Source organism: Hypanus sabinus, chromosome 7 (genome assembly GCF_030144855.1).
Source record: "Hypanus sabinus isolate sHypSab1 chromosome 7, sHypSab1.hap1, whole genome shotgun sequence".
Lineage (NCBI taxonomy): Eukaryota > Metazoa > Chordata > Chondrichthyes > Myliobatiformes > Dasyatidae > Hypanus > Hypanus sabinus.
The window spans coordinates 3,437,449-3,453,835 of record NC_082712.1 but is presented as its reverse complement, the minus strand read 5'-3'; the positions used below and the strand labels follow the sequence as shown (position 1 = coordinate 3,453,835).

The 16,387-nt window shown below is 43.4% G+C and overlaps 1 protein-coding gene across 10 annotated transcripts in view; it reads right to left on the bottom strand.

Annotated features, from left to right (window-relative positions):
- The window catches only part of cplane1 (ciliogenesis and planar polarity effector 1), a 375,338-nt gene that overhangs the window by 142,430 nt on the left and 216,521 nt on the right, over window positions 1–16,387 (bottom strand). For all 10 annotated transcript variants that reach the window (XR_009512997.1, XR_009512998.1, XM_059974072.1 and 7 more), the window contains exons 27-29: window positions 15,959–16,092; window positions 15,446–15,588; window positions 6,783–6,913 (exon numbers count right to left, since the gene is read on the bottom strand). Coding sequence is in view for 8 of the 10 variants with exons in the window: in XM_059974072.1 (XP_059830055.1) it covers window positions 6,783–6,913; window positions 15,446–15,588; window positions 15,959–16,092 (408 nt within the window). In the remaining 2 variants the exon portion in view is untranslated. The remainder of the gene's footprint in view (window positions 1–6,782; window positions 6,914–15,445; window positions 15,589–15,958; window positions 16,093–16,387) is intronic.

The following is a 16,387-nucleotide window of genomic DNA, read 5'->3' as shown; positions in this document are numbered from 1 at the left end:
TGTGCGGTCAAGTATCACCTTTGGGCATTATGAGATCTTATGTGATTGGTCAATTGGAATAAAGGTAGCTTGCTGAACACCAGCTCTATACCCACCAACATTCAGATTCCAATCTGAATCATTATCAATGTAATTTTCACTGTTGTAATCGTCTTCATCTTCACCTTCCAGTTCCTTTGCATTCACTACCACCATCCTATCCATGTCAACTCACTGCTGTCGTTGATGTCCATTTGGCATTCCCAATTTGTGTTAATTGTGTTAATTTAGCTTAATTAATGATAAATGCATAGGGCACGATCTCTCTGAGTCTGAAGGTGGTGAAGCCTTGAATTCTAATTCTGCTCAGAAACATGAACTACAGAAAGTGCGTCACTACAATGTTACCTACCAGGAGCATGGTTATATTCTGTTCCCATCTGATCAGCAATACCCCATGTGTCTTATTTGTAATACTGTACTGTCTAATGAAGCCATTAAACCAGCAAGATTGCGGAACATTTCCGTACAAGACACCCTGAAAAGGCTACTTATGGTATTACTCAGTTCCAGAAGATGAAACATCTGAAAGTATTGCACACTCGAGTCATTAACCAAGAAGCTAAAAATGACCTTGATAGTGGTCTCATTGCTTCTTATAACATTTCCAAATTGATAGCGAAGTGGGGAAAATCTCATATAATTGGTGAGAGATTAATAATGCTTGCTGCATCAGAAGAGCTCAGCACTGTTCCCAAAATGGATACCAGTATTTTAAAATCAATCCCTCTGTAATAACTCTGTAGCTCATCATGTTGACAAAATGAGGGAAGACATTTGAGTATCAACTACACACAGATCTACAAAAATCAGAATATGGGATACAATTGGATGAGTCACTGTGCAAGACGATGAGGCATATCCACTGTTTATCAAAAATGGAAAAGTTTATTAGGAGATTCTCTTTTGTAAAAAGAGAAAAACAATTATCAACAGATAATCAATCTATGACATATTCAAAACGTGTACTTAGGATGAAATTATTCCAATTAGGAACACAATTTCTTGTGCAACAGATGGAGCACCATATACAACAGGTCACCATACTGGTTTAGTAGCATTTATGAAAAAAGAAATTTCAAATCTGTTTTTAATCCATTGTGTAATTCATCATCAACATCTCGCAACCAGAAACCTCAGCCAGTGACTTTTTTCAGGCATGACTCCTGTAATACTTGCTATCAACACAATTAAAGCTCATCTATTAAACAGCAGAATATTTCACCAGTTATGCCAAGATAACGATGAAGGGTTTGGACGCAAGCTTCTTCACAGTGAAGTGCATTGGCTGTTCAAAAGCTGCTGCACAAAATGTTTCTTTGTGAGCAGCCAGAAGTAGTGAAATATTGGTACCAGTGACATAGGTAGGAAATGGGAGCAGCTCTCGAAGAAAGAATATAGGGAACAAGGTAGTAGGCTGGAAAACAGGACTTCTGGGGTAGTAAGCTGTGGATTGCTAGCTCTGCCATGCGCCAGTGAGGCAAAGAATAAGATGATTTGGTAGATAAGTGTGTGGTCAAGAAGCTGGTGCAGAGGGCAGGGCTTCAGGTTCTTTGATCATTGGGATCTCTTCTGAGGGAGGTATGACCTGTACAAAAGAGACAGGTTGCACATGAACCCAAAGGGGGCCAATATTCTCATGGGCAAGCTTGTTAGAGTTGTTGCAGAGTGGGATGGGAAGTGGAATGAAGGAACTCGGGATAGGAGGGATGGTTAAAAAAGCAAGGATAGTGTGCAGTCAGACTGTCAGGAAGGGCAGGCAGATGATAGGACATAATTGCATCCAGCAAGGTGAACATCAGTGCATTAGGAATGCAAAATCAAAAAGGGTAGCAAATACAGTACTCAAAGTGTTATATCTCAATGCACAGAGTATAAGAAATAATGTAGATGATCTTATTGCACTATTACTGATTGCCAGGTATGATGTTGTGGCCATCTCTGAATCGTAGCTGAAGGATGGTTGTAGTTGGGAGCTGAATGTCCAAGGTTACACATTGTATTAGAGGGATATGAAGGTAGGCAGAGGGGGTGGTGTGACTCTACTGGTAAAGAGTGGCATCAAATCAGTGGAAAGATGTGATAGGATTGAAGATGTTGAATCCTTGTGGTTTGAGTTAAGAAACTGCAATGGTAAGTGGACTCTGATGGCAGTTATGTATAAGCCTCCCAACAGTAGCTGGGATGTGGACCACAGTTTACAACAGGAAATAGAAAAGGCGTGATGGTTGTCACAGGAAATTTCAACATGCAGGTCGATTGGGAAAATCAGGTTGGAATGGTTCTCAAGAGAGTGAGTTTGTTGATTACCTACGAGATGGCTTTTTCGAGCAATTTGTTGTTGAGCCTACTACAGATTCAGTTAAACTGGATTGGGTGTTATGTAATGAACTGGAGGTAATTAGGAAGTTTAAGGTAAAAGAACCTTGTGGAGGCAGTGATCTCAATATGATTAAGTTCAACCTAAAATCTGATAAGGAAAAGGTAAAGTCTGACATAGCAGTATTTTAGTGGAGTAAGTGAAATTACAGTGATATGAGAGAGGAGTTGGCCGAAGTAAATTGCTGGAAGGAGCTGCTGGGATGGGTGACAGCAGAGCAGCAATGGCGTGAGTTTCTGGGAAAAATGAGGAAGATGCAGGACAGATGTATTCCAAAAATGAAGATACACAAATGGCAAAATAGTCAACCATAGCTGACAAGGGAAGTCAAAGTTAATGTAAAAAACAAAAGAAAGGGCATAAAACAAAGCAAAAATTAGTGGGAAGACAGAGGATGGGAAAATTTTTAAAACCTAGAGAGCAACTAAAGGAATCATTAGGAGGGAAAAGATGAAATACGAAAGCAAGATAGCAAACAATATCAAAGTGGATAGCAAAAGCTTTTCAAGCATGTAAAAAATAAAAGAGAGATATGAGTGGATATAAGACCACTAGAAAATGAGGCAGGACAAATAATAATGGCACAAGGAGATGGCAGATGAACCAAATGAGTATTTTGCATCAGTCTTCACTGTGGAAGACACTAGCAGTGTGCCAGATGTTGTGGTGTGTGAAGGAAGAGAAGTGAGTGCAGTTGCTATTACAAGGGAGAAGGTGCACATAAAGCTGAAACACCTAAGGGTACATAAGTCACCCCAACCAGAAGAAATGCACCCTAGGGTTCTGAAAGAAGTAGTGTTAGAGAATGCATTAGCAATGATCTTTCAAAAATCATTGGACTCTGGCATTGGTGCCAGAGGACTGGAAAATTGCAAATGTCAGTCCACTCAAGGAAGGAGGAAAGGAGCAGAAAGGAAATTATAGACCAGTCAGCCCAACCTCAGGGGTTGGTAAGGTGTTGGAGTCGGTTGTTAAGGATGAGGTTATGGAGTACTTGATGACACAGGACACAGGACAAAGTCAGCATGGTTTTAAGGGAAAATATTGTCTAACAAACCTGTTAAATGATAATTAAATTTAACTTGAACTTGAAATACAAGCTATCAAACAGTAGCCAAGATGTGGGCTACAAATTACAATGGGAGATAGAAAGGCATATCAAAAGAGCAATGTTCCAATAGTCATGGGGATTTCAATATACAGGTAGACTGGGAAAATCAGGTTAGCGCTGGATCCCAGGAGAGAGAATTTGTAAGATGCCCATGAGGTGGCTTTTTAGAGTAGCTTGTGGTTGAGCCCACTCGGGGGAAGGCACTTCTGGATTGGGTATTGTGTAATAAACCAATTTTGTTTGGGGAGCTTAAGGTAAAGGAACCCATAGGAAGCATTGACCACAATATGACAGAATTCTCCCTGCAGTTTGAGAGGGAGAAAATAAAATCAGATGATTCAGTATTACAGTGCAGTACAAGGAATCACAGAGGCATGAGAGAAGAGCTGGCCAATGTTGATTGGAAAGGAGCTCAGATAGGGATGGTGGCAGAACAACAATGGCTGGAGTTTCTGGGGACAATCTGGAAGGTGCAATATAAATACATCCTAAAGATGAAGAAGAATTCTAAAGGAAGAATGGCGCAACCGTGAATGACAAGGAAAGTCAAAGACAGCATTAAAGCAAAAGATGTATACAAGCAGAAATTAGTGGGAAGTTAGAGGATTGGGAAGCTTTTAAAACCAACAGAAGGCAACTAAAAATGCCATAAGGAGAGAAAAGATATAACATTAAGGGATTCTAGCTAATAATATAAAAGAAGATACCAAAAGTATTTTCAAACATAAAAGAAAGGCGAGAGCGTATATCAGAATGCTGGATAATCAGAATCAGAATCAGAATCAGACTTTAATCGCCAAGTACCTGTGCACATACAAGGAATTTACTTCCGGCAGATGTTGTCTCTCTGCTCATAGCAATAATAATGATAAATATAAATGAAAATTTATAAATGAAGCTACAAAAGTAGTTGTGGAGGACAAGGAAATGGTGGAAGATTGTAATAAGTATTTTGTGTCATTCTTCACTGTGGAAGACATCAGCCATATGCCAGAAATTCGAGAGAGTCAGGGGGCAAAAGTGTATGTTATTGCTATTACTAAGAAGAAGGTACTTGGGAAGCTGACAAGTCTGAAGGTATATAAGTCACCTGCACCGGATGGACTACACTCCAGGGTTCTGAAAGAGGTGGCTAAAGAGAATATGGAGGCATTAATAATGATCTTTCAACAATCAATAGTTTTTGGAATGGTTCTGGAAAATTGCAAATGTCACTCTACTTTTTAAGAAGGGAAGGAGGCAGAAGAAAGGAAATTATAGGCCAATTAGCCTGACTTCAGTGGTTGGGAAGATATTGGAGTCCATTACTGAGGTTGAGGTTATAGGGTACTTGCAGGTACATGATAAAATAAGCTATCCTCAAGGGGAAATCTTGCCTGACAAATACGTTGGAATACTTTGAAGAAATAACAAGCAGGATAGACAAAGTAAGTCAGTAAATATTGTGGACTTGGATTTTCAGAAGGCCTTTGACAAGGTCACAAATGAGGATGCTTATGGTATTACTGGAAAGATTCTAATATGGCTAGAAGATTGGCAGGAAACAAAGAGTGAAATAAAAGGGGCATTTTTTAGTTGGCTGCCATTGAGCAGCAGTGTTTCAGAAGGATCAGTGTTGGGGCCGCTTCTTTCACGTTATACGTGAATGATTTGGATGACAGAATTGATAGCTTTGGGGACAATATGAAGATAGGGGAGGGACAAGTAGTGTTGAGGAAACAGGGATTCTGCAGAAGGACTTAAACAAATTCAGAGAGTGGGCAAAGAAGTGGCAGATGGAATAAAGTGTTGGGAAGTGTACAGTTATGTTCTTTGGTAGAAGGAATAAAGCAGAGATTATTTTCTAAATGGAGAAAACATTTAAAATCAAAGGAGCAAAGGGTCTTGGGAGTCCTGTGCAGGATTCAGTAAAGGTTAACTTTCAGGTTGAGTCAGTGGTAAGAAAAGCAGCTGCAACGTTAGAATTCATTTCAAGAGGACTAGAATATGAAAGCAATGAAGTAATGCTGAAACTTTAAAAGACATTGGTCAGACTGCATTTGTAGCATTGTGAGCAGCTTTGAGCCTCTTAACTGAGAAAATATGTACTGGCATTGGAGAGGGTCCAGAGGAGGTTCACAAGAATGGCTCTTGGAATTAAAGGGTTAACATATGACTCTGCGCCCTTACTCACTGGAGTTGAGAAAAATGAGAGGGAATCTCATTAAAACATATGGAATATCGAAAGGTCTGGACAGAGAGAATGTAGGGAGGATGTTTCCTATAATGTGAGTGTCTAGGACCAGATGGCAGAGCCTCAGACCAGAGGGACGTCCATTTACAACAGAGATGAGGAGGAATTACTTTAGACAGAGGATATGAATCTGTGGAACTCATTGCCACAAGTGCATGTAGAAGCCCTGTCAATGAGTATATTTAAAGCAGAGGTTGATAGTCAGGGCATCAAAGGTTACGGGAAGGAGGCAGAAAAATGAGATTGCGAGTGATAATAAGCAGACTCAATAGGCTGATTGTCCTCGTACTGCTCCTATGTCTTATGACAAGGGACACATCCTGTGGATAGTCAGAGGCTTTTTCCTAGGGCTGAAATAGCTAACACAAGAGGACACAGATTTAAGCTGCTGGGGTGTAGGTACAGAGGAGATGCCAAGGGTAAGATTTTTACTCAGAGAGTGGTGAGTGCGTGGAATGGGCTGCCGGCAACGGTAATGGAGGCGGATACAGTAGGGTCTTTTAAGAGATTCCTGGATAGGTACATGGAACTTAGTAAAATAGAGGGTTATAGGTAAACGCAAGGAAATCTGCAGATGCTGGAAATTCAAACAATACACACAAAATGCTGGTGGAACACAGCAGGCCAGGCAGCATCTGTAGGGAGAAGCGCTGTTGACGTTTCAGGCTGAGACCCTTCATCAGGACCTCGGCCCGAAACATCGACAGTGCTTCTCCTTATAGATGCTGCCTGGCCTGCTGCGTTCCACCAGCATTTTGTGTGGGTTATAGGTAAGCCTAGTAATTTCTAAGGTAGGGACATACTCAGCACAACTTTGTGGGCTGAAGGGCTTGTATTGTGCTGTAGGTTTTCTATGATTCTATGTTTTTATAGGTCAGTGAGCTGACGGACACACCACTTGGATTAGTGGACTGAGTTGCTAAGAATGGGGATGGTAAGGTGGATCCAATGTAAAGTTCCTGTTCCCTCAGCTTCGTATCTGCAAATTTCCCCTTTTGCCCATGCATCATTACACTCACCATGACCCTGTTTCTGAGCCTTGCCCTAGGCTTGGGTGTGATGCTGATGGATATATCAGGGCTGAAGGAAGTGCACAGTCCTGGCTCCCCCTCATCCTCCGCGTCCACTCTGGCTGTAGAGAGCTTGGCACCTGCATGTGTGTAAACATCCTGAGTCAGGACAACAACTCTGTGATGGCAAGGTCCTTATGCACACTGCTGATGATCAGATTTTCAGATCAGAATCTGATTCATTTATTTATCGCATGCACATCAAAATAAACAGTGAAATGCATCATTTGAATTAACAACCAGCCAAAGGATGTGCCTACAATGTGCCACACATTCCAGCACAAACTTAGCATGCCCACAGTGTTCAGCAGAACAATAACAAGTCTCTTTGCCACACACACAGACAGCCCTCCAACTGCAGCATAGGCTTGTCAGCTCCGTGCCTCCAGTCCTCAGCGTGGGACTCTCAAGCTAACAGGCCTCCAATCTCCAGCCTCTAGTCTGGACTCGCAGACGTCGGGCCTCTGATCTCCAGACAAGCCAGGCCAGGGGCTTTGACCTTTGAGTCTCGACCTCTGAGCTCAGTTCACCAGTGTCACTGTTAGGGTCACAGAGTGTGACTTAGGACCAGCCACCATCAATGGAACTGAGCAGTACAGAGCCACCATTTCTATCAGGGCCACAAGGTAAGCGTGAGGAAAGCTCACAGTGGTCAGGTCTAATGTTGAGTCTGGCTCTGTGACTCAGAAGGGAAAGGGGAAAGAAGAGGTGAGCTGTGCTGACAGGGAATTTGTTAATTAGGGGAACAGAAAGGGGGTTCTGTGGACGAGAACAACATTCCCAGATGGTACAATACAATACCTGGGTCTGGGACATCTTGAATCAAGTCAGCACTCTTAAGTGGGAGGGCGAACAGCCAGAGGTCGTGGTCCATGCAGGTACCAATGATATAGGTATGAAGAATGATAAGTGGCCACCAGGGTTATGATTCAGGATTGCTGCCCATGCCACGTGCTACTGAGGCCAGAAATAGGAAGATTATATAGTTTAACACGTGGCTAAGGAGTTGGTATGGGGGGGGGGGGGGGGGGCATCAGATTTTTGGATCATTGGGCTCTCTTTCAAGGAAGGTGGGACTTATACCGAAGAGACAGTTTGCATCTGCAGTGGAGGGTGGGGTGGGAACCAGAGTGCCAAAACAGAAAATAGACAGGTTGTGGAGGCAGATGTTGTTTAAACCTCAAACAAATTCAGGTATCAAAAGTGTCCTGACGAAGGGTCTCGGCCTGAAATGTCGACAGTGCTTCTCCTACAGATGCTGCCTGGCCTGCTGTGTTTCACCAGCATTTTGGGTGTGTTGCTTCAGGTATCAAAAGGTTGAGCATGGTGTGACTAATGTCCTGTGTGTGTATATTTCAATGCAAGAAGCATTGTAAGTAAGGTAAATAAGTTTAAGGCATGGATGTACACATGGAATTATGATGTTGTAGCCATCAGTGAGATTTGGTTGCAAGAGGGGTAAGATTGGCAGCTCAATATCCTGGGGTTTCATTATTTTAGACATGGCCGAGTGGGAAGGATTAAAGGAGGAGCAGTGGCTTTACTAGTCAGGGAAAACGTCACGGCAGTGTTCCATCAGGCCAGACTAGAGAACTCGACCAGTGAGAAATAAGAAAGGTACGACCATGTTAATGGGGCTATGTTACAAACCACCCAACAGTTCTAGGAAATTAGAGGAACAAATCTGTCAACAGATTGCAGACCGTTGCAAGCAATATAAGGCTTTTAAAGGAGGTGACTTTAAATTTCAACATATTGACTGGGAATCCCAGACTGTAAATGGACTATATGGAATAGAGTTTGTCAAATGTATTCAGGAAAATTTTCTTCATCGGTATGTTGAAGTCCTAATGAGAGAGTGCGTGATACTTGATCTGCTATTGAGAACATGACAGGGGTTTATGTAGGGAAACTTTGCATCTAGTGATCGTAATGCCATTAGTTTCAAAGTAAATATGCAAAAAGATACACCTGGTCCATGAATTGAAATTCTAAACTGGAGAAAGGCCAATTTTGATGCTATCAGTAAAAATCTGGCAAGGCTGGTCCATCTGCTTTCTGGTAAAGGTGTTCTTGGTAAGTGGGAGCCCTTCAAGTGTGAGATTTTGAGAAAAGCTTGCATGTGCTTGTCAGAATAAAAGGTAAAGATAACAACAGGTTTAGGGAGCCTTTGTTTTCAAGAGATATTGAGGTGATGGTTAAGTAAAATAAGAGGTGCATAGCAGATATAGGCAGGTAGGAACAAATGAGGAAGTAATTCAAGAGAACACTTAAGAAATCAGGTGGGCTAAAATAAGGCATGAGTTTTCCCAAGCAGACAAGGTGAAGAAGAAGCCCAAGAGATTCTACAGGTAGGTTAAGAGCAAAAGGATTGTGAAGGACAAAATTGGTCCTTGGGAAGATCAGAATGGTAATCCATGCGTGAAGCCAAAAGAGATGAGGGAGATCTTAAATTAATGTTTTGCACCTGTATTTACTCAGGAGATGGACACATAGTCTATCTGTAAGGCAAAGCAGAATCAACTTCATTGACCCTATAAAGATTACAAGAGGACATGTTTGCTGTTGTGAGCAAATCAGGGTGGATTAATCCTCAGGGCCTGACAAGGTGTTCCTTCAGTCCCTGTGGGAGGCAAGTGCAGAAATTGCAGGGGCCCTAGCAGAGATATTTAAAACATCCTTAGCAACAGGTGAGTTACCACAACACTGGACGATAGCTAATGTTGTTTTGCTGTTTAAGAACATCTCTAAAAATAAACCAGGAAATTACCGGCCAGTAAGCCTGACATCAGGAGTGGGAAAGTTATTGGAAGGTATTCTAACGGACTGGATATATCAGTATCTGAATAGACATAGACTGAGTAGGAGCAATCAGCATGTTTAACCAGTTTTGTAGAGTTTTACGAGGAAGATACTAGGAAAATGGATGAAAGCAAGGCAGTGGATGTTGTCCTCATGGCCTTTAGCAAGGTATTTGATAAGGTCCCACCTGGGAGGTTGGTCAAGCAGGTTCAGTTGCTCAGCATTCCAAGACGAGGCAGTAAATTGAGTAAGGAGATGGGATTTTATGCACAAGGCTTCAGTGAGGCCTAATTTGAAGCATTGTGTGCAGTTTTTGACCATAAGACATAGGAACAAAATTAGGTTATTTGGCCCATCGAGTCTGACCTGCCATTCAATCATTGCTGATCGTTGTTTCCCCCTCCTCAGCCCCACTCCCTGGACTTCCTGTAACCTTTGATGCCATGTCCAATCTAGAACCTATCAAGCTCTGGCTTCAATACACCCAGTGACCTGGCCTCCACAGCTGCCTGTGGTAATAAATTCCACAAATTCCCCATCCTCTGGCTGAAGAAATTTCTCCACAGCTCCATTTTATAAGGTCACCCATCTATCCTGAGGCCATGTCCCCTTGGCCCACCACCATGGGAAACATCCTTTCCACATCTACTCTGTCTAGACCTTTCAACATACAGAAAGTTTCAATGAGATCCTCCCTCATACAGCGAGTACAGAGCAGAGCTATCACCTTTGATTCGTATAACCCTTTCATTCTCAGAATCATTCTTGTGAACCTCCTCTGAACTCTCTTCAATGCCAACACATCTTGTCTCAGTTAAAGAGCCCAAAACTGTTCATAATACTCTAGGTGAGGCCTTACCAGTGCCTTATAAAGCCTCAGTATCATATCCCTGCTCTTATATACTTGACCTTTGAAATGAATGCTAACATTGCATTTGCCTTCCTCACCTCTAACTCTACCTGCAAGTTAACCTCCAGGGTGTTCTGCATAAGGATTCCCAAGTCCCTTTGCATCACAGATTTTTGGATTTTTTCACCGTTTAGAAAACAGTCTGCACAGTTATTTCTACTGCCACAGTGCATGACCATGCATTTTCCAACATTGTATTTCATCTAGCACTCTTGCCCATTCTCTTAATCTAAGTCCTTCTGCAGCCTTTCTGTTTCTTCAACACTACCTGCCCCTCCACCAATTTTCACATCATTTTCAAATCTGGCAACAAAGCCATCTATTCCATCATCTAAATCATTGATATACAGCATAAAAAGAAATGGTCCCAGCACCTACAGATCACCTACCTACAGGAAAGATGTAAATAAGGTTGAAAGAGAGCAGAGAAAATTTATAGACAATAGACAATGGGTGCAGAAGTAGACCATTCAGCCCTTCGAGCCTGCACCGCCATTCTGAGATCATGGCTGATCATCTACTATCAACACCCGATTCCTGCCTTGTCCCCATATCCCTTGATTCCCCTATCCATAAGATACCTATCTAGCTCCTTCTTGAAAGCATCCAGAGAATTGGCCAATACAAGGATATTGCTGGACTGGAGGACCTGATAAGGAAAGACTGAATAGGTTAGGACTTTATTCCTTGTACTTAGAAGACAGAGGGGACATTGATAGAGATATACAAAATTACGAGGAGTATAGATTAGGTAAACACAAGCAAGCTTTTTCCACTGAAGTTTAGTAGGACTACAATTTGAAACCATGGGTTAAGGGTGAATGGTGAAAAGTTTAAGGGGATCATGAGGGAAATGTCTTCAATCAGAGGGCCATGAGAGTGTAGAATGAGCTGTCAGCAAGTGGTGCATGTGAACTTGATTTCAATACTTAAGCCAAGTTTGGATAGGTACATGGATGATAGGGGTGTGGAGGGATACAGTCCCATTGCAGGTCAATGGCAGTAGGCAGTTTAAATGGTTGAGTACTGCCTAGTTGGACTGAAGGGCCTGTTTCTGTGCTGTACTTTTCTATGACTCTATGTCTGCATTGCTGTCAACTACATCAACTTTGGCTCCAACTTCCACCCTGCCATGAAATTCACTTTGTCCATTTCTGACAAAACTCTCCCTTTTCTCAACCTGTCTCCATCTCTGGAGACAGTTGTCAACTGATAAATCTACCGATTCCCACGGCTATCTTGACTTTAACTCTTCCCACTACGTAGTCAGTAAAAATGCCTTTCCCTTTTCTCAGTTCCTTCGTCTCTATCACAGGATGAGGCTTTCCTTTCCAGGACATCAGATATGTCCTCCTTCGTCAAAGAGCAGGGTTCGTCTTCCTCCACCATTGATGCTGCTTTCACCTGCATCTCCTCCATTTCTCAGACATCTGCGCTCATCCAATCTTTCTACTGCTTTAACAAGGAAAGAGTTCCTCTTGTCCTTTCCTACCACATCATGAGCCCCCTCATCCAACACATTATTCTCTGCAACTTCCACCACTTTTCGACAGGACCCTACCACCAAACATCTTTACCTCTCCCCCATTCTCCGTGATTCCCTTGTCCATTCATTCTTCTTCACTAACCTTCCTCCTGGCACATGTGATGGAAATGCTTCACTTGCCCATTCACTTCCTGCCTCTCATAAGACCATAAGATATAGGAGCAGAAGTAGGCCATTTGGCCCATCGAGTTTGCTCCGCCATTCAATCATGGACTGATCCAATTCTTCCCGTCATCCCCACTCCCCTGCTTTCACCCCATACACTTCGATGCCCTGGCTAATCAAGAACCTATCTATCTCTGCTTTAAATGCACCCAATGACTTTGTTGCCACAAGCGGCTGTGGAGGCCAAGATTTACAAAGATTTACCACCCTCCGACTGAAGTAATTTCTCCACATCTCTGTTCTAAATCCTGAAGTTATGCCCTCTTGTCCTAGACTCCCCTACCATGGGAAATAACATTGCTATATCTAATCTGTTCAGGTCTTTTAACATTTGGAATGTTTCAATAAAATCCTCCCTCATTTTCCTGAACTCCAGGGAATACAGCCCAAGAGCTGCTAGACATTCCTCTTATGGCAACCTTTTCATTCCTGGAATCATTCTCTGAACCCTCTCCAATGTCAGTATATCCTTTCTAAAACAAGGAGCTCAAAACTGCACACAATACTCCAAGTGTGGTCTCATGAGTGCCATATCTAGCTTCAACATCATATCGAGAAATGAATGCCAACATTGCATTTGCCTTCTGCATCACTGACTCAACCTGGAGGTTAACCTTTAGGGTATCCAGCACAAGGAATCTGAAATCTCTTTGTATCGCTGCATTTTGAATTCCTTCCCCATCTAAATAAGTCTGCCTATTTAGTTCTTCCACCAAAGTGTATGACCATACACTTTCCAACATTGTATTTCAGTTGCCACTTCTTATTGAAGAATAAAGTTGCATCGTTTGCTGTGTGGCCTGAACTATCTGGCCAGCCTTGTGTTTGCTATTTGCTATGTATCCAATTTATCGGCCAGAATATAATCTCTGTATTGCCTCTGTACTATTGAACGCATCAGTGCTTTAAGAATGTAGCTGACAGTGAAAAACCAGCCTTATATTTACTATGTATCCAACTTGTTAGCCAGAATGTAATCTCTGTATTGTCTCTGTACTATTGAACACATCAGTGCCTTAAGAATGTAGCTAACAATGAAAGTAAGCTTGTAGAGATAATGGTGGTAGACAGGATCGTGCGATGGTGTGAGAACCAGTCAAGGCCGAGAAGGGGGACACGTGTTCCAAGGAGTAGACTAGACAGGATCGTGCGATTGTGTGAGAACCAGTCAAGGCCGGGAAGGGGGACACGTGTTCCAACGAGTAGACTAGACAGGATCGTGCGATTGTGTGAGAACCAGTCAAGGCCGGGAAGGGGGACACGTGTTCCAAGGAGTAGACTAGACAGGATCATGCGATGGTGTGAGAACCAGTCAAGGGCGGGAAGGGGGAACACGTGTTCCAAGGAGGAGACTAGACAGGATCGTGTGATGGTGTGAGAACCAGTCAAAGCCGGGAAGGGGGACACGTGTTCCAAGGAGTAGACTAGACAGGATCGTGTGATGGTGTGAGAACCAGTCAAAGCCAGGAAGGGGGACACGTGTTCCAAGGAGTAGACTAGACAGGATCGTGCGATGGTGTGAAAACCAGTCAAGGCCGGGAAGGGGGACACGTGTTCCAAGGAGTAGACTAGACAGGATCATGCGATTGTGTGAGAACCAGTCAAGGCCGGGAAGGGGGACACGTGTTCCAAGGAGTAGACTAGACAGGATCGTGCGATTGTGTGACAACCAGTCAAGGCCGGGAAGGGGGACACGTGTTCCAAGGAGTAGACTAGACAGGATCGTGCGATGGTGTGAGAACCAGTCAAGGCCGGGAAGGGGGACACGTGTTCCAAGGAGTAGATTAGACAGGATCGTGCGATGGTGTGAGAACCAGTCAAGGCCGGGAAGGGGGACACGTGTTCCAAGGAGTAGACTAGACAAGATCGTGCGATGGTGTGAAAACCAGTCAAGGCCGGGAAGGGGGACACGTGTTCCAAGGAGTAGACTAGACAGGATCGTGCGATTGTGTGAGAACCAGTCAAGGCCGGGAAGGGGGACACGTGTTCCAAGGAGTAGACTAGACAGGATCATGCGATGGTGTGAAAACCAGTCAAGGCCGGGAAGGGGGACACGTGTTCCAAGGAGTAGACTAGACAGGATCGTGTGATGGTGTGAAAACCAGTCAAGGCACTAGGACAAGTATGAGCAACTGAACAAAAGTACTGTTGGCGAGCCAACAAGCTAATGTGTTGGTGATAAGAGGGTATGCTAATGTAACTGAGATAAGAAAGTACTATAAAGAATACTGTGTATCAGGCTCGGTGGGCAATTAATGACATTCTCATTAATTGTCTCAGCTTTTGTTTGCAAATAAAGGCTTAAAATTCTCAAAGAATCTTCTGCGTCTCCTGGTTATTTCAAGAAACCACGACATTCACCTAATATTCCCAATTCACCTAAACTACCCAAGTCTCTCTGCAGGCTCGCTGTTTCCTCAACACCACCTGCTCCTCCACCTATCTTTGTATCATCAGCAAATTTAGCCACAAATCCATTAAGCTCTCCTCCATTCTGGGTCCCAAATAGTCCTTCCAGGTGAGGTAATACTTCAGCTGTGAACCTGTTGGGATCACCTATTGTATCTGGTGCTCCCAGTGTGGTCTCCTCTACATTGGTAAGACCTGACATAGATTGGGGACCACTTTGACATGCACCTCCACTCCATCCACAAAAAGTGGAACTTCCTGGAGGCCAACTATTTTATTTCCAACTTCCAGTCCTGCTCTGACATGTTGCTGCAATAAAGCCACCCTAAGTGGAGATGCAACTCACCTTACCCTGGTACCCTTCCTCCTTTCCCTTCTCCTAAGGCCACTCCTCTCTCCTCTCAGATTCCTTCTTCTCCAGCCCTTTACCTTTTCCACCTATCACCTCCCAGCTTTTTACTTCATTCCCCTACCTCCCACCTTATCATTCTGGCATTTTCCCCTTCCTTTCCAGGCCTAAGAGTCTTGGCCCAAAACGTCAACTGTTTATTCCTCTCCATTGATGCTGCCTTACCTGCTGAGTTCCTCGCAGCACATATAAAATGCTGGAGGAACTCAGCAGGTCAGGCAGCATCTATGGAAAACAGCACAGTTGATGTGCTTATCTTGTCCGCTGAGTTCTTCCAATACTTTTTTTGTGCTGTTTAAAAAATGTGATTTATGGAGAGCCTGAGCTCTCTCTGTGTTGTTATGTTAGACTACAGAAACAGAGAGACATACCTTGTTCCAGAGGAGGCGATGTTGGACCAGCCCCTGACTCCTCTTCATCAGTTCTGCTGTCAGAATCTGATGTCATATCCTGTCTACCATGGAGATCCGCATCACCAGACTCCAGCACCTGAACGGCTTCTGCATGATCTGACCTAGCAATAACAGAGCAGGGAAAAACAGATTTTTCTAGGAGATACTGGGTGAGAATCGCTTCCCCACCAGCCACAGCACTGAACAAGCAAACCCACTCCCATCCCACTGGTTCGATTGGAGCTAGCTTCTGAACATATTATGTGCCAACTCTATTATGGCCATGTTCTGTGATTGAGCTATTGGTTATACCCCTAAACTCTAATTAGTATATCATTTATACACATGGACTGTGATTGGTCAAACAGTTACATCACTGTATCAGTTACACCCCCACACCGTGATTGCTGAATTTGTTCCACACCCTACCAATTGAGTGATTTCACTGTGGTCTCCTTCACACTGAGTGAAACTCAGCACCATTGTACTTACTGCTGGAAAGGTTCAACATTTCTGCCAATGTCAATGCCACACCCCACCTTGGGTATCCCAGAGGAACCGACATTCCTGCCCAACTTCAGCTTGGGCTGGCAGACACAATTTGTAACTTGCTCCTCTTCAGAGTCCTGCGAAGGAAACCATCGATTAACCCAAGTAGGCAGCAACTTTAAATGGGCAAGGGACGCCCAGTATCCCCTCCATGGTCAGACATACGGTACAAGCACACGTATGCACAGGTGCCATAAATAACTGACTTGCAGCAACATCAAATATGCAGAGCAACAGATCAGCAACATTCACAAAAGAAACATAAACATATTACAAACACAAGAGATTCTGCAGATGTTGAAAATCTACAGCAACACACACAAAATGCTGGAGGAACTCAGCAGGTCAGGCAGCATCTATGAATAAGCAGTC